At 43.0% G+C, this 21,745-nt stretch overlaps 1 protein-coding gene across 1 annotated transcript in view; it reads right to left on the bottom strand.

Moving 5' to 3' along the window:
* The window catches only part of Xkr4 (XK related 4), a 314,653-nt gene extending 299,926 nt beyond the window's left edge, over positions 1-14,727 (bottom strand). Inside the window, exon 1 of the mRNA XM_038348407.1 lies at positions 13,931-14,727. Coding sequence (XP_038204335.1) covers positions 13,931-14,727 — 797 coding nt within the window. The remainder of the gene's footprint in view (positions 1-13,930) is intronic.
* Between the last annotated feature and the right edge of the window lie 7,018 nt (positions 14,728-21,745).

Raw genomic sequence — 21,745 nt, 5'->3', positions numbered from 1 at the left:
AAAAGAGGGGAACCTGAAAGTGGTATCTGGGGTAAGTGACAGGGACATTCTGTACTTGCCAGCCATTTTTTTCCTCTGTAAATTTACTGCTTAAATGAGTATACAACGGAATAAAAGGAGGAGGTCTCAGAAGTCTCTTCCTTGGAAGGTGGTTTGCTGAGCTGTTTTGAGCTTATAATGTAAAACTATCGAAGGAAGCAGATCCATCACAGCCTTATAGTCTGAATGGCTCGCACCTTATAGTCTGAATGGCTCGCACCTTATAGTCTGAATGGCTCACACCTTATAGTCTGAATGGCTCGTACCTTATAGTCTGAATGAGGTGCCTGCACTTCATCGACACAGCTTTGTCTAGGCTGAAGTTCATATTCCTGCACAGAAAACACAAGTTCACTTTTGAAAGTAAGAACGAGAAATCCAACTAAATCTTCTGACACTGGATCCGGAGCAATAGACGAAGAGGGAATGGAATTTCGATCAAGCTCTCTCTAGCCTCAACCAGAGACACATCAATAAATAACAAAGTTTGGCTTCTCTGACTCAGAAGGTGGGGTGCTCAAACAGGCTGGGCTCCATGAGTCTCTAACTTCTTTGAAAATGTTCTAGCTAACTAGTGTAATCACGAAAGCCAACCCTCTTTCTCATGCACATGTGTTAATCGCCATTGTGCAAGTTCAGGGTGGTTATTACCGAGTTGTCAGACGCCCATTAATTATCCACTATGCTGTATTTAGCCATAGTCTGATAAATCTTTTTAATTGCCCAGGCTGCATTTACCAAGCATCTTTATTTAACATGTTCCCGACTCTGTTTGTTTATGCCTTTTCCAATAACTCATTAAATAGAGTTTTTAACTGCTACTATACGATTCCTCTTGATGACTCCACCATGCCCACCCCCGTGCTGTCATCTCCTTCCCTCATTATACTGTATTGGAAACTTCTGCGTAGTTTCTAAGCCCTCCCCCAGCCATGTTTCTGTTCCCCTAACTCTGAAGAGCACCCAGACACCTTCCTCAGTGTTAAATTGAGGGTGAAAGGCAGCTTTATGCAAATACGCATCCAGAATTGAGTCTCTCACACTCAATCATGTGACTAAAAAAAACTTAAAGCAAGTGCAGATCTTTTGGGAAGTCACTCATGGCACTGGTCAAGTTAAGATCCAACTCCCTGTCCTAGCTACTGGCATTCTGGGCTTAGATCTCTTGTTTCAGCCCTTTAAAAACTTACCAAGTTCTTTTACACACCCATTCTTTGCTTTCTGCTTAGTATTCCTGTCATTACCACTCAGAAACCCCCATTTACCCTACTCTGTCCAGCAGCCCTGTCTCTGACCTTTATGACACAAGCCACCTTTGAAGCATGAATTATTAGAAATAAGAGATACTTTTTGTAAGTCAGGGAAATCCTTGAACCCCAGAACATACTTGTTATTAATCTTGTGAGCATGGAGCCTGTGTGAAGAGAGTTCTTCATAATATTTGTTGAATGAGTATTCTGAGATAAGTGAAATCATAGCTATTTTTTCCAGCATATTATACCTGACCAACCACTCGATCATGCGTGTTTTCATAGAACAACATCAGAAAAAAGTAAGGAAGACATAGATATGATTTTTTTCTTAAAGTATAAGACATGGGATTTTAAAATGTAAGTACATAAAAACTCATTTTCTGACATAAAAATATTGAAAATCTCCTAGTATCTATGGTAAATTATACATTGCAAAATGCCATTGAACTGTAAAGGAAAATGATTCTGGCCACGTTTAATGTTATGCCAGAAAAACAACAAAGTAGGATCAGCCTGTAGCTAGAGAGCTCAGTCAACTAAGTCCTTTCCACATTTAAGAGTTACCTTTTAAGTAGCAACAATGGACTTCTTCTAATTATCAAATGTGTCCAATTGTGAAATTTTTCGGTTGTTTGCACTTAAGAACAAATCAAGCATTTACATAATCTGCTCCTCTGAGATAGGTCTCAGGAGATGAGTGTCAAGTAGTGTCACACACTGGAGAGAAAGTAAGAGAGGAAGAGAAAGGGATTTCTTCTGTGCCTGTGAGCTTTTGTGCCTATGGTGGAGTTCTTAATTCATGGGATATAACATAAGCATATTTGAAACATGACTACCTTAAAAATGAGAATATAAATACAGGCTAATTACATACTATTCACATGGATCTGGACCTTACATGGTAATCTCTTTTAAAGCTTGCATAAAATATATACACGTATAAAAAGAGGTTTAATGGAATTTTCCTACATTGGAGAAGATGACACTCTCAAATATGTACCCCCTGGTAGCAAATTAAAACTAAGACATGACACATTTGGATGACAGAACATGAAGACACTTGAATGTGAGTGCCTGGGGAGATCAGACATTTGGATCCCCTTGATCTGTAGCTCCAGGCAGTTCTGAACCACCCAATAAATATGTTGGAAAGAAGTGAAATCAGGCCTTTGGAAGAGCAGTTAGCACTCTTAATGGCTGAGGCATCTCTCAAGTCTTTACTTAGTACTTTTTCGTGACAAATTTCTCAATGGAGACAAGATGTATTTTCTTCTCAATAGGTATCAAATGAGCATGAGTACAGTTTCTGTACTTGAAGTTTGATCTATGGCATCAATATCAGTCACAGTTTATAAAAAATATAATACAACTCAGGCCAATACAACAGATAGGCTTGCCTGAGTACATAAGTACTCATAAGTAAATAAGTACATGCAATAAGGTATATAATGAGCAGTTGTATGTTCAGTGTAGAGCTACAAGGGACATCAAAATTAATCCAACTTTCTCTCTCTTTCATTTTAAATTATAAAAGATAACAGCAAAGCCAAGAATAGGTGTGTCTCCTATTCTCATCAGAGAAAATTTTATAGTTAATCTTGACTAGTTTTCACTGGTGTTATAGTAAAAGCAAACTCCCTGAGGTCATCAGCAAGAGTGTGTGTGTGCCTGTGTGTGAGTGTGTGTGTATACACTAATGCTTTGTGTATGCTAAACATACAGTGAGCTACATGCCCAGCCTTCTTTCCTGTTTTTACAGCATGATTATTACATAAAATTACATATGTGGTTTCCATTCTGTTTCTATTAGACATTGCTAGGCTTGAGAATGTCAGAGTTTCTTGAGGAAGAAGAGAGAAAGCTTGAAAGGTAGGGAAACGCTTCTCCAACTCACTCTCTTGTATTGATCTCAGAACAGTAATACAAGAGGGAAGCTTGAGGCTTGGCAAAGCAATGCTGTAAGTGAGCAGAGCTGTTGGCTATTTGGTAGCACTGTGCATCCCAGCTAGTCTCTAGCCTTTTCTGGACTCAGCTGGGTCATCTTCAGGTGGGAATGCCAAGCAGGATGATGCTACAGTGGTGCTTGCAAAAATAGCATCCTTAACTGTCCTCATCAAATGATGTTTGCTGTGTGCCAAAGAAGCCCACTATGCCCTTAGGCATTAAGCATAAGAAAGGTAGGAACCACAATAAACCTTCACATAGAAGGGAATTTTGTCTCCCGAAGAGTTAGCATACATCAGTAGGTAATCTGTTTTATAACCTCCATTACTGACCTAACTAAAAAAGGGAAATACCACACGGTCCTTCCCCTGGTCACTTTCAGTAAAATCTTACTAGTTATTTGAAACGCTTCATTTTAGACTTCTCTCCTTTTCCTCAAGAAGATCTGACATTCTTAAGCCTAGCAATGTCTAATAGAAACAGAATGGAAAACACATATGTAATTTTATGTAATATCCACGCTGTAAAAACAGGAAAAAGAGGCCTGAACTTGTAGTTAACTGTATGCTTAGCATACACAAGGCACTAATGTATATATGTACACACACACACTAAAATAAAACAAGTGAAACTCATCTTAATCCTATATTTTAACATGATACGCCTAAATCATCATAAATTTAACTTGTAACCACTGCGAAATGATTAGTAGACTTCTATTATTCCTTTTTCATACCAAGTCTTCAAAGTCCCCATGTGTCTGACACTTACTTCACATCTTAGTAGGAAGCAGATACATTTTAATTATCTGCAGATACATTTAATTATTTAATTAATTAAGTGATTGGTAGCCATGTGTCAATGATAGCTAACCATCAAAAATCCATAGAATTCCAGAGCCTAGGGGCATTACCACAACCTTCTTGATAAACAGCCGCTCTCCCAGTGAGGACTCAACAGTCATGTCCTAGCATCTAAGGGGTGGGGACCCTGGCAACAAGAGCGGTAAGACAGCCACACCACAGGTTGGGTGAAGAAGTCAGGAGAAAAGTACTTAGTAACATTTCTGGTATGGCCACATTTCTCTAGAATGCTAATGGAAGTGGAGAAAATGGATATGTACACAGGTATGGATGCACCAACTTATCATTCTTGCTATTATTTTATTCTAATGTACAGACACAGGGCAGGATAGAAGGCTCAAGCTGTTGACCTGAGTTGATCCCTGGAAGCCATATAAAGTTGGAAGGACAGAACCAACTCCACAAAATTGTCCTCTGACCTCCACAAGCAACTTGTGGCATGCATGCCCCCCACCATCACACACACACACACACACACACACACACACACACACAAGAAGTACTCTTAGTTCTTAAGCAAAAATCACTGCCATGTTAAATGAGCTAACTTTGGAGCCAAAGACAGTTACAATGACTGGATCGTCCATGTTCTATTAATGTCCAGTTCCAATTAACCTTTCCTAATAGAAGTGGATCTTATGAATAGCTCCTTTTAGGAAACAAGGGAATGCAACTCAGTGATATTTCTAAAGTTTTTGAGTTTGCCTATATCTATCTGATAAAAAACCAGGCTCCTGCGTCTCTCTACTCAGGTGATTTTAACCTTAAGGTAGGTAAGTAATATGTTAGCTAATTGTTGTTGGTGGTTGTTTTTTTTTTTCAAAATTGAACACATCTAATGTGCATACTCTAATTATTTGGTACCAGGTTACTTTCTCAAGAACCAGACCATCAATTGCTCAGCAAAACCCCCAGCAGGTTACCCGTGACTTCCACTTTTAATAGTAGCGTATCCCCTAGAAATACAAAGCCCCGGGAGACACACTTCTCATTGTGCTAAGGTAACAGCTCCAGTGGTGATAAATGGTTTGAGGGAAGCCTTTTTGAATTGACCTACATTTTTAAAATGATGGTTATTAATTGTACTTTTGCAAAACAGGAAATTAATTAACAAGCTGAAAGTCTATTAAAACAAAAGAAGCCTTTCCAAATTCTTTCCCCTGCCACCCTGAAGATCACCTCTTCCTTATCGCTATCTCAGTGGCACTGTGCCTGTGCCAGAAACAAACGATTGGCATAATGGGAGACTGCCTTGGGAACGTTATGTTCCAACTGCCTCCTTGACTTTATTTACTCTCTACTACTGGGTAGATAGAAAGTCTGGTTAGATAAAAGAATCGAGCTTCAAACTGAGGTCTCTATCCTACCTATTGTCAAAGCTGCAAAGGAAAAAGGGAAGTCATGGTTTAACAGAAATGAAATCACTCCCATTTGTATCTCAGATAGGTGACTTTGCAAACGCAAAGTCATCAAAAGGCTTTTCAAGGCTTACTCCCTGTCTCTCTCACTTTTCTACATGTGGGTGATTCTGCTTGAGTCATCCTCACACACCCCACACACTGCCCACTGTTGTGTTTGTACAAAGGAATCCCCTGGCAGGGAAATACAGCATGTGTGTAAACTGAGCAAAAGAAGTGGAGCCCATTTAAACTGTCTATGTATGAACCCCCAAAGACTAGAACACAGAGCATAGTTTCACATAATTCTCACTTCAGAAAATCTTAGAATAGGGGCTTAAAGGTTTTGCGACTTTTCAAATCTCTGATGTGGGCACAGAATTAGAACTGACAATCCAGGCATCCAGGAACTTTCCATCCAAGAAAAGGTAATGCGCTGATCCTTTCCAGCAGAGGGCAACATGCCCTGGCACAAGCTTGGGTATGGTATCTTCACAGAGATCACACTATCAGAGACAGGATAACCCATGACACACTTTTAATTGTGAAGCAAATTGAGCTTTGGCAACAGTCTTCTTGCTGGCTTTGTAGATAATCCTTTGGAAGCCCATGAAGCACTGTTCCAGCTGTCCACACTATGTGTAGATGGCAATTTTGAATCCCCAAGTCTGTATGGTATACATTTTGGAATTGGTGAATTCGGCACTTTAAGCATCCATTTCAAATACTGAACTATGTGTTTTGATGGGAATAGTTTTATTTGATCAGAACTAAAATTTGAAAAGGACATAAAGTCAGGTGCTTTACAGTTTATGATTTCCTCTTTATGTGTAAGTCATGTCAGCTCACGGGAGTTCTAACACCATTACTATCAGCTCCTAAAAGAGCACTGTAAATCTCTTGTGACTTACATAAAGAAAAGGAATCTCTCTCAAGGGCCCCGAAAGAACTAATATGGGCTTCCTGGTATATACACTCTGGGTATCAGAAACCAAAGGATTTGTATCAAGAACAGAATCAGAATTTTAAACCTGGAAAGAACCTTAGATAATATTTTGGATCAAGGGTATCCTTTACACCAGAAACTAAGAATAGGAAGGATGAACCCAAAGATCTAAGCTTTGAGCCATTTTGGAAGCTGTGCTATGTCTCATGCAAAGAGTCACACATGTTCCAGCATACATAGGAGGATTTTCAACTACTGTATGGCTAAACCATCTCATCTGAAGCCAAGTATAGTTACAGAGGATAAATCTGTCTCTAAATATTCCTATCAGTGGCAATCTAACTATAAATTTATCCCTCTACTTGGGAGGTATATAAAAAAATCTAATAGTGTCAGTTTAGATCACTGACTTGTTTCTTGAGCCTCTCTTTGGAATTCTTTGCCATCTGCATTTCTCTATGCATATTATGTATATAAAATTATGCTTCATGTTAGCAAGGTTACAAATTCTGAAAAAGAGATTGAAGCCCCCGCCCCAAATGCCCAGCTAATTCCACATCGAGGCATATTATCAGTTAAATATACATAAGACAAATAAAAATATGAATCCCAAAGCTTGCCCATGCTTACTGGTATGTCAGCAAGAAAAGAGCAGTAATCTGGTCTTGTAGATGCATTTCCCCCCTCAGAGAGTGACCATAAAAATGAAGCGTAGCCCCCCTCCTTCCCTAACACCAGCAATCTGAAAAAGAGGTAGGCTGATTTGTTCTATCCTTTCTAGAAAAATGCTGCACTTTTCCAATGCTCTCTACCATTAGAAACCATAAAAACAAGCAGCAAGCTCAGTTACATACCCCTAAGGAAAGGAGAAGCAGCCTGGGTTTTACCCATAGTTCATGACGTGCTCAGTGAGGATGCCATCCTTTATGGTAACAAAGGTATCAGAGACACCTTTCTAGAATGAGCTCTTTGTAAGGGTGGTCAGATTCAAGAAGTAGCCTCAGCAAATATATCAAGGGCACCTGAGAATTGTTGAAAATGACCTAACAGCTCATCAAAACTGGAAACTCTGACCTGCTAAACACATTCTCATGAATGGTTCTGCCTGCTACCTCACACCTCACGCTGTAACATTACAAATTCTGTCTGAAATCCCAAGGTCCAGTTAGTATGCCACATGACTTTGTAGAACAAGCCAAAGAAATGGTTATTCTGATTAGCTAGTAAGTATGTAAAGACAAGACATTGCACGGTTAAATAAGTCATTTGTATTATTTAGACTTCTAGACTCTCTAGTTCCTTACTTAGAATGCAAAATACAAAACACTTAATAGCAAATGTATTGGAAATAAATCTGGTCAATAAGATTTTTAAAAGTTTTATTCTATTTTATTTTATTATTTTATTTTATGTGTTGAGTGTTTGCATATGGGCATGACATGCATGCCTGGTGCCAATAGAAGTCAGACCTCCTGAGACTGCAGTCACCGATAGTTGTGAGCTGCATGGTGGATCCTGGGAACTGAACCAAAGTCCTCCACAAGAGTAGCCAGTACTCTTAATACTGAGCCATCCCTCAAACTCCAGTAAAAAGGATTTTTTTTTTAAAAAAAATAAGAGACTGATCAAAAACTTTCAAAGTTACTACTGCCCAAACAAGTAATGGATAATGTTCAAATTTGAGAGTGCATACACTCAGATAAGAGCTATATTCAATTGCCATGCTAAGATACGCTGAGATGCTACAGAAGAATAACGAACATAAGCTTTTCACTCTCATGAAGAAAATATAGTTCAAGGAAATGGAAACAATTTTGGATGTTTCCTTTAGTTGTCAAAAGGATACCACGTAGATATATCCACCATATGGCTTATGTGTAAATCATTGCAACTCATACAGAGACCCAAGGAAATGCACAGGGAGCTAGCTCTCTGACTGTGTGTGGATTTAGACCCATCAGCTAACTCAGGGGCTACTCACGGTCGTTGTAGGGATTTGTGAGACTCAAGGGAAGAAGACAGCTCCACAAGACGATAGCTTTTAAAGCAGCACAATTACTGTATTTCAGGACAAGGACGTCTCCTTCCTTTACCCGCGGAAAGCAGAAGTTAGTCTGCTACATTTGGAGCGGAATATAATGACGAAAAGGCTCACAAAAGCCCATGCCTGGAAGATAAGCTTCCATTATACCCCTCCACTGACAATCAATGTATCTCAAGCCTGTCTTTAACTAGCTTTCTTTCCCATTGCTGAGGCACCCCAATAAGAAAGCCACTGCCTATTTGTGAGTATGTCAGATTATACAATTCCTTTGAAAATCTCTTTTCGTGACTCCCATTCTTTTTTGTCTTTCTGTCTGTTTTTTCTTTTATTGATATAGAGTCAAAAGCGCTCTACCAGGAAGTAACATCCTTATCCGGTGGTCCTACGCATTTTGCCAGAGTGTCTCCATGAAACTCCAAAGCCTCTTCAATCACAATCATTCAGCTCTCATCAGAGCACCCCCACACACACTTCTCTGGTAACTACAATATCAGCCTCAACTTCATTGCTCATTTTCGGCTTGCTTCCCTCCCTCAACTGGGAATATTAAATTCTATCTTAGAATGTGCAAAACCGTGTGACCTTCAGATAAAATTTATTATTTGTAAATTCAGATAAAATTTAGAGATCCTGTCTTAATTTCCATATATACAAAATGAAATTGCTACATCGAACACAAGTTAAGGATGGAATGAAAAATAGAACAGCTTTTTAGAGATTTTAAAGTACTAGCACACTCGCTCAAAGCAGATCAGGAAATATAAATTATATGGGGCAGCGTCCACCAAAGCCTAGAGAGGAGCTCTTTCAAAAACAACAAAAATTACCCAAATACATTGTGGTCCAGAGTTTTCTTTTGTAGATTGTATAGGTAGAGTTAAACAGTCTGTTTCTCTGAGAAATAACTATTGTAATGGGTTTCTTTACATGTTTCAATAATAACCCAAATTAAGCCCTGTGAGGTCCATGGATTTCATGAATGGAAGAAAATTGTTGAATTGGAGGAAAGGGTGACATCTCTTCTGAGACTTTCAATTGTGAACATTTGCTTTGAATAAAACAATGTTGTAACACGTTTGCAAACCACAGTTCTCTATAATCATTCAGAGGTGACTCCTTGACTTCAGACTAAAATCTCATTTCTTTTCATTATCTAGTATGAAGAATTAGTCTCCTTTCCCCGACCATGTGTTTGGGTGCCCACAGTACACCTGTTCATGTTCTGCCCTGAGCATTTATGCTTTGCTGTACTCAAGGCTATAAAGTGAATCATAATGTTTTCTCATCATTTAAACTTTTACGTGAACATCTCCTGCTCCACATGAACCATCATGATTACTTAAATTTCTGTTCCCGGACTTAGCCTTATTTTGATGTTATCTGTTTATATTCTGTCTTCCTCATGTGGGAGCAGATACCAAGAAGTATATTTTATTCATTTTAGGAAAACTGGTATCTGGAACAGTGCATTGCACACAGTAGGTACTTAATATAGGTTGAACGAATTAAATAATAAATATGCACAAAGAAGGCACACAAACGTACAGAAAACAATCATTCAATAAACTGGCCAAAGGCACCAATATTGCCTAAACCACATCAGGATGCAGGATTAGTGTTGATGCAGTGAAGCAGATGTTTTACAGTGTGGCCTTCATTCTGCTTCCCACTTTGTCTTTCTCTCCTGGGCCAATATCATTTATTTACAAGCGCTATCTGCATATTCACATACATTGTACCACCTAATCCTAAAGGCCACCACAGAATCATGCTATGCTGCCAGAACTCAACGCAACAACCAAGTAAGGTAGCAGGAGTAGTGCTGGACTTGTCTGATGTGTGCCCACTGGGAAGAGTCCTCCACTGATCTGAACTTCAACTCCCTTTCTACCTTGCCAGTCTTAGTGCAGAAAATCATTGTTTTCACCTATTTTTGTAATCATCCAAGTGGGCACAGGGAGTTAGCTAATGATCCAGGATGAATGTAAGCTTTAGAGTAAGACAAACCTGCTTCTGAACACTAGATACTATGTTCAGTATCAGGGTGGCCCTGGAAAACAGTTATTGTAAGCCAGTTTTCTTATATGGAAAGATACTAACCATTCCCTTCCAGTTTCCTGTAAATTTATAAGTTTAAAAGCTGAGAATTTTAAGTTTCCTGATGACATTACCATCACTGTTTTTACCCAACCTTAGAGATGGCATAGAGTAACTTTTCTTCGGAGACCACATTATTACAGGCCTAGTTAGTAGATGTGCCGTTGTGATTCTCACTGGCTGACATGCATTCTTAGTCATTCTGGAATTATGTAAAGAGAATAATAAAGAGGCATGCTCTCCTTCATTTGCAGGCACAGTTCCCTAAATCCATGGTTGCTCTTTCCACGAGCTAGCAAAAGCTCACTTCATTATTTTGCATGGCTCCTTCTCAGCACCACTTCCGATGACTTTAAAAGCTTCCATTAATTTCTCATTAGTAAACTTTAATTAAAATGAACATGTATCATTGCTTTTAGCAGTTGTCTTCATAATGCATGTATAATACATGCAAATTTAGTTCACAGCGTTTCAAATGGCTTATTTCAGAATAAACAAACACATGGATGTTATTTTTTAAAAAGATTTTTTATCTACAGAAATATTTTAGACTCTGATATTTCCCTAAAATAACTACAGTTTCATGACAATGCAATGAAAAGTTAGTAATCTTGGTAAAAATCTATCTTATTCAAGACAGTAGCTGGTTAAAACATGAATAATGCCCTCTGAGCTTTAAACCATTGGTACCCTGGGGTTACTGCAGTCTTTGGGTTGAATTCATTGAGAAGTAGAGTGAGGAGAGGCCAAGGGATACTTCTAATTGGAGGATCTATGGTGGTCCAACATATTACACTGTTTCTAAGACAATCACCTTAACTGTGTCCTTTTAATCACATATTATGAAAGGCACACCCTCCACTAAAGTTCCATTCTAATGTTTAACACAGAAGTTGGAACATGTTAGAAAGTATCTGAGCATTAAATTTCACAATCATTCTCATTCTTTATAGTTCTCTTCCTTATGTCCAAGAACTTAAAAGCATGTTTTCAGAAAATTTAAAGATGCCATTTTTAGATCAGAGTTCTACCAGATTACTATGGGATTCCTCAAATATTTTGATCAACAGAAAATAATGGGTTAAGTAACAATTCTGATTTGCATAGTGAACCCGTCATTTGACCACGATGAAAAAGATCTGGTATTTCCGAAAAGAACAGTTCCAACCAGGTGAGCCTATTATCAAAATTAACCTCTAAGTCTCTCAGGTTTTGTAGGGATGCATAATAAATCTGGAGTCATGTGTTCCTCCAAGGGCTGAGTCAGTCAGTGCACCTGTCTGACAGCCTGTCGTTCCCTTTCTGTTCTCAGGCCTAACCCTTCTGTGTCCCTCGTCCTCTCAGGGCTTCTGCTAGACCCACTGACCCAGTGGCTATTGTCTCGGTGTAACATTTTGTGCCACGGTTTTCCTGCTTCTCACTTTCTGAATAAGATTTCCTGAAGAAATGAAGCATTGTTTTCAGTTGGGAAAGTGTTTAGATTCAAAAGTCTAATAAACACTCCAATTGAAACTACTCTTCAGTTCACTGAGTTTGACACCACATGCTTTTCCGAAAATATCAATCTGTAGGAGACATGCACAGTTTATCAGTGACTATATCTAAGAAGGGTTGGCATGATTGATATAGAAACAGTTAAAAGGGAGTGAGTTCAAAATGTTTTATAGTTACCAAATAGAATAGTAAACTCCCTGTACCACACTGCTAGATTAAATTTGCTAACCATGTAATTCAAGCCACCAAATAATTTCAATAATTAAATAAGCCCTATAGTTCTTCCTCATAATTGAAGAATACCCAACTCTAGATCTTGCAGAAGTCCTCTGTGGGAAATAGAGCTGCCACAGTTGCTGGTGTTCTAGAAAGTCTCTTTGAGTTTCCACATCAATATGCCTGGCAACACACTGTGCTTCACTTTCCCAGAAGGTGTCTCCTCTAAGTATTTTCCAAGGCAAGGGATTGGTATCTATGACCATGCTCACCCAGTTTTACAAATATGGGTCCTAAGAAATGCAGCGGAATCGTTACACTCACTCTGCTCAGATGAGAACCCTGCTGTTCACCAGAAAGAATAAGAAGTTAGTGAATCTATTCTACAGATGCTCTGAGCTGTTTCTTCGTGGGATGCTTCAACATGTCAATGACCCACGATGTACTTGATCATAAAAACAACTACAGATGAAAGTTTAAAACACTGACCAGTGTCAGTGCACTTGGTGGGAAGTTCCCACACATTGCACTACACATTTACTAAGCCATCTTGAAACCGAGAAATCTCTAGGGTATTAGTCTCTATGTTCTTTGACGCACATACTTTCTATGTTTTAAACATTGCTTTCCAAAAATTCTAAACACATAAAAGTCAAAGGAACACATTTCTGAGCATATAGTTCCGTTACATTCCTAGGTCCAGGAAGTGATGTCTGAGGAACGGCCCCCCCCCCCCCCCCGCAATGAGTTTAGTATCTTACTTGTACTTCAGTTTATAAGTGGAAGTGGTAACTATGCAGAGACTTGGTAGATGGAGTGATAAGCAGCAAGTCAACCAATGAAAACACCAAGCGCAATTAACGTTTACCCAGTGTGCTTACTACCCCGTTCTAAAGGTTCTCAGTTATGTGCGGAAGTAGACGTGGGGATACCACAAAGTAATCACAAGTATTCTATATCAGTTCAGGTATCCTAAAGCTTGATCACTTGTACACGCACACACATATATACACACTACATAAAATGATTATATTTTGATTCATGGTATATATATATTATATATATATATGATAAACCAGATATTAGCACTACATTGAGCATAGTACTTCTTTAGCAGTCATTATTCAAGTGCGGGTACCTTTGGGCAGCAATAATTTCTATTTAACTAAAATTAGTAATTTTACCCCCAGAACAAAGAAAAGCATACAAGGTGCAGCACACCACAAATGTGAGATAAGGAATAATGGCTTTTAGAAAGTGTGACAGGAACCCCCTACTAATGAATTAGTGTGTCTACTATCTGGGGAGAAGTTGTAGCATATACAGAAAGCCAGTGAGCCCGTGAGAAGACAGGATGCATGAAAGACCTCAAACACGTTCATGTCCACGTCCTTCCCTGATTTCTCTTTCCTCACCTAACCTGAATAGGTAGGTAGGTAGAAAGGTAGGGAGGGGGGGAAGGAGAGAGGAAGGGAGGAAGAAGAGAAAGGAAGGAGCACTTTAGAAAAGAAAGAAAGAAACCCAAAGAGTGACTAGGCTTACTACCACAATCATGTTGGACGATTTCATGCAAAAGCAGAGCAGTGGGCATATAGGAGAGGCAGTAGTTCCCCTCGACCCCCATCCTGATACAGTACCTCCAGACTTGCCCGAGCTGCAAGATGTGGATGAGGGACTGCAGAAGCCAGATGCAGAAGGAACAGGACGCAGACCTGTGTTTGCTGCTGGTCCGGGTGGCCTCGTTGCTGATGCTGCCGCTGTTGGTGGCGGCGATGTTGCTCTTGCTGGCGTTGGATGCTTGCCTCTGCGGTGTAGAAGGGCGAGCCTCGCCTTCCCCAACTGCAGACCCACCGCTGACCACTGTCTTGCAATCCGGTCCAGACTGCTGGCAGCTGGAGGACATGGCCGTGGCGCTGTCCTCGGTGCTGAAATCGTGCACAAACCAGCGGAAGCTGAACACTTGCACAGAGAGCGAGCCCAGCACCACGAAGAAGAGCGTGAGCCCAAACCACCAGCGCTGGCCGCGCAGGTAGTAGTCCACGGCGAGCCAGATGTCCGTTCCCACGTCCGCGAAGTACACGGCCACGGCGGCCAGGATCCAGAGGCAGTCCCACAGCGAGTAGCGCCGCTGCTCCCTTCCCAGGCGCAGGCACAGCGCCGCCGAGCCCGCCCCGCTGCCCGGGCCGCCGCCGCCCGAGCCGCCCGAGCCCGCCGAGCCACCGCTCCCCGCGCAGCAGCAGCAACAGCGCGAGCAGCCGCCGCCGTCCGGGCAGCAGCCGCCCCCAGTCGCCTCCGCGTCCTCGGCTCCGGGCCCCGACGGCAAGCCGGGAGCCAGTCCTTGCACCGAGCCCGAATTGTCCGAGTTCTGCAGCGGGGTGAACGCCACGTCGCTGCTCTTCTTCATCTTCAGCCTCCCGTCTGACTTAGCGGCCATGATGCCTCGGCAGCAAAGGAGAGCCCTCCTTTATTTGACACCTGTCCTGCTGTCTCCTCCTCCCGCCACCTCCTTGCCTCGCCCCGGCTTCCCTCCTGGCCGCGCCGCTCCCCCGCGCCTGCTCCTGCGCCCGCTCGCCTGCCGCTGCCGCCGCCGCCGCCGCCGCCGCCCGCGGGGCTGGGCGCTGGGCCCGGCTAGCCGCACGTTCGGGGCCCGCAGGAGCGCCGCCTGGCTGGCTGCGCCGAGCCCAGCTGCTCGCGCCGGCCCGCGCGCGCCCCTGCCAGCCGCCCGCGCTCCGCGCCGTCCCGGCCCCGCGGCTGCAGCACGAGCCGCCGCGGCCGCCAGCAGCAGGAGCAGCAGCGGCCGCCGCGGCGCTCCTCGGACCTGCACATTCCTCTCCTCCCCTTGCGCGCGCTCCCTCCTCCCGCAGCCTCTCCTCCACCAGCTGACTCCGAGGGAGAGGATGACCTCATCCCTTCCCTTCCAGCTGCCGCCGCTCCCACCCCGGCTGGGGAGGGGCGAGAAGAAGGAGGGCCTGGAGGAGGGGCCGGGACCGAGGGGGAGCGGCGGGCGGCGGGGGGTGGGGGGCTTCTTGGCCAGTGCTGGACGCGGAGGGCGGTGGAGCGGCAGTCGGAGGCCTGGACTCGTGGGATTTCGGAGAGCGCTGGGTGGATTTGATCGACGCTGTGGGGGCGGGGGGAAGCAGTGCTTGCCGAGTGAAGGAGTATCCGCGTCCGGCCACCATCGAGGGCAGGGGGTGGTGGGCACGACCGGGCGTGGCAGCGGCGAGGACCAGGAAAGGGCAGGCCTCTTTGTACTGCACCCGGAGTTCGGGCACCTGGTCGGGTTGTGGAATGTCACTGGCGCCCGCGAGGGTGAACAGAGTGCTTTAACTTGGAAGCGTTGGCCCCTGTACCGGCAACGATAGTGGGCGTGCCAGGCTTTGGAGATCCAGGGAGGCACGGGATCTGCAGGGCTGGATCACCCAAAGCAAAGCTGGCAGCGGAGGGCGTGCACTCGGGGTAAGGAGAGGGCAGCACCAGGGATCGAGTGCTAGCAAACCCCACCCAGCCGGGGGAGATGTGAAGGCCCGCTGGCCCTATCCCTTTCAGGGGCCGGTGCCCCCACCCCAAGCGCTTAAGGAGTCCGAGGCACCAGCACTAGGCAGACTAGGAGGTGGGGCCACTCCTAACCGCAGGTGCAGGTGGGAAGCGCAGCACCCCTGGCGGCTGCCTGGAGCGCGGCGACGGGCGGAGGGACGCTGCTAACAACCGAGAGAAACCAGGACCGGCCCCGCCCTCGGCCCCGCCGGGAGTGTCAGATCGCAAAGGTGGTGCCACCTCTCTTATTCCAAAACTGGAATTACCTTCCCTTAACCTTTCCCGAAACTATAAACGTACAGACTCGCCGTGTAGTCTCACAAGTACAGAAATGACTCAAATTTAATCTATCTTCAGAGAGAATGTAAGAATAACACATGTTGCAGACTTTTTTAATCTTTCAGTCTTTAAATCCCAATAAAATATGGGATTTTCTTTACCGTTTTTAGACCAAGAAAGCCTGTACTTTGGTTTGTCTCGCTTAGTTTTTGCAAATATAAGGGACAAAGAGGGTGATTCTTAATTTGCAGTGTGACTCACGGTTTGAATTCAGAGGAAAGTGGGGACCACTCTTGCTACAGCCAGGAAGTACACCGGTTAGTGTCTTCAGGTTAGTATCTTCAAGGACCTGGAGATAAAGGTTCGCATTCCGCAGCCTCTGCCCCCTCCCTGGGGCAGCACCGGGTGAGTTTGCACTAATTTATCGTGCCATTCTTGGCACCACGCGGTGAAAGTGCAGGAATTTCTTAGCATGTAAAAATGCTCGCTGACATACCACCACCACAGGCTACGACACTACCGTTTTGTCTCCAGCCTGACCAGAGTGGGATTCTTCTCAAGCATTAGTTGCACAGCCAATTGTCCTTAATGTCAGAGCCCAGGACCTCTGCTGCTTGAGCTTTGCCTGGCATCCTGGTAGAAGAGTTTGTGACCATGGGGCCAGAAGTGCTTATATGGCACATGCAAAAGCAAATTTTCTAGAAAAAGACAGGTGGTGATTGAGGGACCGGACAGCAATCACATGCCACATAGGGACAGGCAGTTTGAAATCCATCTTCCAAACTGGGCCATTTGGAATAGAAGTTGCCTGTTTGGAAAATACCCTGGTTGTTTTTCTCTAGAGTCCTGCTCTAAGAGTCCATCTCCAGGGCTCTATGGCTGTTCATGCTTTGTGCCAAACCATTAGGGAGACGACTGGTCTCTTAGGTAACAAGGTCCTCGGAGATAGCGTGTGTTCTAGACCAAATACTACGTCTTAAGTTGCACCAGGCTCTGAAAGCCCTGTGGAGCAGCTGAAGTGTTTGCTATCAGCAGCAGGCTGACACTTCACTGTAGAACTGGGGGTGGGGTGGGGAGGGGCTCTTGTTAGATAGTATCCTCTGTCGCCAGCACAGCACTGGCACAGACTATTTGCTCAGTAAACAATAGTGAAGTGAATGCATAAATTTCTGGAGAGAACATTCCATGACAGGAAGAATGCAACATTCTGTGCTGACGAATGTTCCCATGGAAACCTAAGAATTATGAGACTTTTCTGTTAGGTTCCGAAAAAGAAATAACTAGCAACGGTTTGCTTATTAGTATATGTATTCAAAACCACTTAGAGTCTCCTTAAAGTTGCCTCGGTGCATCTCTGAAAAAGTAATGGCGACCCGTAGCTAACAGAAGTAGTTGTAGAGAGGTCAGAGTGAGCCGTTTCACATGCGGGCTCTGTGAATTCCTGGGCCCATGGTCCTGCCAAATTATTTAACACACAGGATTAATGCGAGGATTAGATGAGATCATGTATAGTGCTGGGCTTTGCACTCAATATTGTTTTCTACAGCCTCTAATCCCATAGATCCAGCATTCACATCTCAGAGCTAGTTGTTAATTTCACCTACTCAGTCATAATGGCTGCACCTGTCAAAACAGCTGGACATGGTGGCAAAGAGATCAAAGTTCAGGCTTAGAGTGTTTCTTGGTCATAGTACTTAAACTCCCTTGCCCTAAATCTCATTTTTTTCTAAAGTGGAGATGCTGATCTCTGGGATCCAGTAATGTCAGGGCCACATTTAAAAAAATGCAAAAGAACATTCCCATGTCATGTCTAGCACACTTTGTATACTATTTTGGCTATGTTCGCCCCATTTCTTCCACCCCTTCATGACTTCAGGTTTAACCAACACTTTTTGTGTAGCTATTTAGCTTCTTCAAAATTAGACCTTCAAACCCAGTGATCACATCATTTGCCTCTGAATCAACTGATGCTCAACATAGATTCCTGGTCTATCAGAAAAGTGACCTCATCTCCAATAACCTTAGCCTAGAGATGAATCGCTATTGTCATAACCTAAACCTGTTATCGCTCTATAGCTTGATAGTCCCAGTTTTAAGCATCCTGCCTTGATTAGCCCCTCTTCTATGGCCTTCTCTCTGTCAGAAAGGACACTTGAATCTAGATTTTTCTCACTTTTGTTTGTGTTACCATTTCTACTTACACATTACAATGTGCATGCTTAATCTTTGCTTAGCACCTCTCAAATACATCTTCATCTCAAAAGGTCCTTCTGATTGAGAAAACACTCCCTACAAACACACACACACACACACACACACACACACAAAACCCACTGGTTAAAGCTTGCTCTCCACTTCCTTCAGGTCTGAGCTCGTGGCGTTCACAGTTCTGCACACCTGCTGGGCTGAGGCATAGCTATTCTTAACTACATCCCTTTGAGCCCTTGACTGTCAACCCAAGGTGGAAACTGAGGCCATTCATAAGCTCACCCCATCTTCTTAATCTATCCACATTCCACTTTCTGAAATTACTGTTTTTCTCTTAAACTCTAGACATCTTCTTTATCCTTGCCCTCATTTTACTGAGGAAAAATGAAAACAATCAGAACAGAACCCACATGTTTCAACATTTTCTTTGCCACCTGCAGGCACCTGTACCCACTTCTGATTCACATTTCTAGTCACCCTTGCTGTTTTAGAAGTTTTTTTTTTCCAGCAAAATGCCCTTGGACTTGCTTTCTTCTTTATCACGCTTTGTCCCTTACATGTACTCAGAACATGGCAAACAGCTGCTGCCCGGGCACTGTCTTTCAAAGTCACTGATGGTCTGGGTCCAGATCCTCCATGCTGCAGTCCCTCACGAGGCTCAGTGCATTTGACACAGGAAACCATTCCTTTCTTCATGAAATCTCTTCTTCCCACACACTCTGCTTTTGTTTGTTTCCGTGGCTTCTCTTTTTCTTCTAATTCTGTCCCTCTGCTAATTTTCCTTCATTTCCACTACCTTAAATAAGGCCAGTCCCTGAACTTACCATTTTATATACTCTGAGTTTCTTAATAACTTGATGGACTAGCACAATAAAAATACCCCCGATATGCTGGTGACTCCTGTACATTTGCAAGCTTGGTGCCCTGTCTGTACATGGTACTTCCTTTGCGTTCTTACTTAGGTGCTCAACAGAAATCTCAAACTTAGAAATTGGCCAGAACTGAACTCAGATCTCCCCATTTGCTCTTTCTTTTTCATTTCATCTGAGCTTTATTCTCAAAACACAAAAAGAAAGAAGAAAAGAAGAAGAAAAGAAGAAGAGTCATCTTCAACTGCCTTTTTAGTAGGCCTCCAAGGCTAACCTGCCAGAAATACTTTAGTGCTACTTTCAAAATACATTTTATCTGGCCCTTTCTCCTGCCTTTCTTGGTCATCATCTGACTTGAGTCATAAGCTCACTTACCCGGATCTCCCCTTTCTTACACGCTAGCTGTTTCTTCTTTGCTTTCCCACCATCAGTACCACAGTCAGGGAAAGTTCTTTACAAAGCAGGGCAGACTAATGGCATGGAGAAAAGGAGTGGGCGGGACGATAGAAGGTTTGCTCAACATACTTGTATGAAAATATCTTTATGTGACAGAATACCATGTGCTGTGGGAACTCCTTCAGCCAATAGCAACAACCATGTACCAAGAATATATGCAATGAAAATTTTTAGCAGGTTGAAGATGTAGAACTTAAGATGGCAGGTTAGAGGTGAGCAGCAGCTGCTCAGAAAACAGCTGGAGACGGGGAGACGCTGAGCTTTCACAGTGGACAGAGACGTGGAGAAACCTAAAACTGATAATGGAATAGATAGGCAGAGGACTGTGCAGGGCTGAGTACACTGAAGATCAGTATGGCAGCGGAATGTATAGGTAACAGAAGAAAGGGGGAGTCGCCATCAGGAAAAACGGGCAAAGATGCTGAAGAGAGCAGTTTGGGGTGGGCCGTTCCAGGGCTGCCACAGCTCACTGGCTCCCACGGCAAGGGAGCACTCTGATTTCTCAGGTGAAAGCTGGAGGTGAGGGTGAGAGCTATAACAATGATCTTGAGAAGGTATTACCTCCGTGTGCTGCTTTGGGAAACGAGTTCCTGTATTTTTCTTTCCCTTGGAACTCAGTATTGTCATACGACCAAGTCAGCATCTCATAGGTAGTTCAGCCTACCCTGGTGAAACATGACAGAAGGGAACTCAATGAAAAGCACATCCTATAACATGACGGAAGGGAACTCAATGAAAAGCACATCCTATGGAATTTTGGGTGGGAGACCCAGAAGAGAGTGGAGCCTAGATCCCATTTCAGAATGCTGACTTCAGATGTCAGCAAGGGAGGACTTGGAGGCTGAGCAAGCACACAGATGTTTTCAGATCCTTAGCCTTGGAAACCATGGTCAGAGGGATGCTAAGCGCACAGATGGCCCCACCTCACCCAATACAGCATGGTGCCCGCCCTTCCTTTTAGACTTCGTAGAGTTCCAGGGAGCTTGACATTTAGTTGGAAGGATACCAGCAAGTATAGTTCCAGGAATCAATTGAGCTGATCTTTTGGGACAAAAATCCCATCCTCAAGAACTTTGGTCCTCTGATACTTTTTAATAGTGAGTAGAAAAAAAGAAAACCATTCCAACCAGATCCAACACAAGCCAGGTCACTTTCACTGACTGACTGGTGAACGACACACAGAAAAGAAGGTGAAGTTTCCAGCTTTGCACTCTTCAGTAGGCATATAGTAGACTGAAGTAGAGGTACTAAACATCCACACATGCGCTCACAACTATGCAGCCAGACGATATTTTCTTGTTTTAAAAATTAATGCAATGTTTTTATGCATTGATTTATGTGAATATATGTTTTCCTTTATTTTTTCTTAGATATTTTTTTTATTATTCTCTTCCTTCTCATCTCCTCTCCCAGGAACAGCATTATATCATCTGCTTATTTGTCTATGTTACTATGTATCTCTCTATATCTCTATCTATCTTATCTATCTCATGATAATTTTTACTATGCTTTTCCTGATTTTACTAGGGGCTCTGGTCCCTCTGGGTCTCTCCCAAGAGGGGAGAAAAAAACTTTCTGGAATTAAAAAAAAAGCGGCAGCAAAAGAGGCAGCACAATTTTCTCTTTAAATCTTCTAACCTTCTTTTTAGTCATTTTCTTCTCTCCTATAATTTATTTATTATATTTGAGATGCCTTGGTTGTCTCTGCTCCCACAATTCCTGTTATTTCTGTGATAGTTCTAGATGTGATCATTGACATGTTTTTTTTTTACTTCCCTTTGATTTTTTTTTACTATTACTTGTTGCTGATAATGTTACTTGCTTCTCCTTTCTACATGGAACTGAAATGGCCAGTGTCAACTATGTAGAAGTTCTGCCACTAACTAATAGCCTCAGCTCCAAAAAGAGGGGAGATAAAAGAAAATACTCCAAGTCAACAACTACGTTCCAAATAGGAACGGCAAGAGCATGGGAGTTCTGAAGACCCATTCCTGGGCTTCTATCCCTACCACGAGAGCAGAAAGATTGAACAGAAAGTGCATGGACACCACATGTACACATTCTTTCAAAGCATATTTTGTTGAGAAAAAAACAAGAGGAGTAATT

This window comes from Arvicola amphibius, chromosome 11 (assembly GCF_903992535.2).
Source record: "Arvicola amphibius chromosome 11, mArvAmp1.2, whole genome shotgun sequence".
NCBI lineage: Eukaryota > Metazoa > Chordata > Mammalia > Rodentia > Cricetidae > Arvicola > Arvicola amphibius.
Note: the sequence above shows the minus strand (reverse complement) of the source record. Positions and strands in the feature narration are given on the sequence as shown.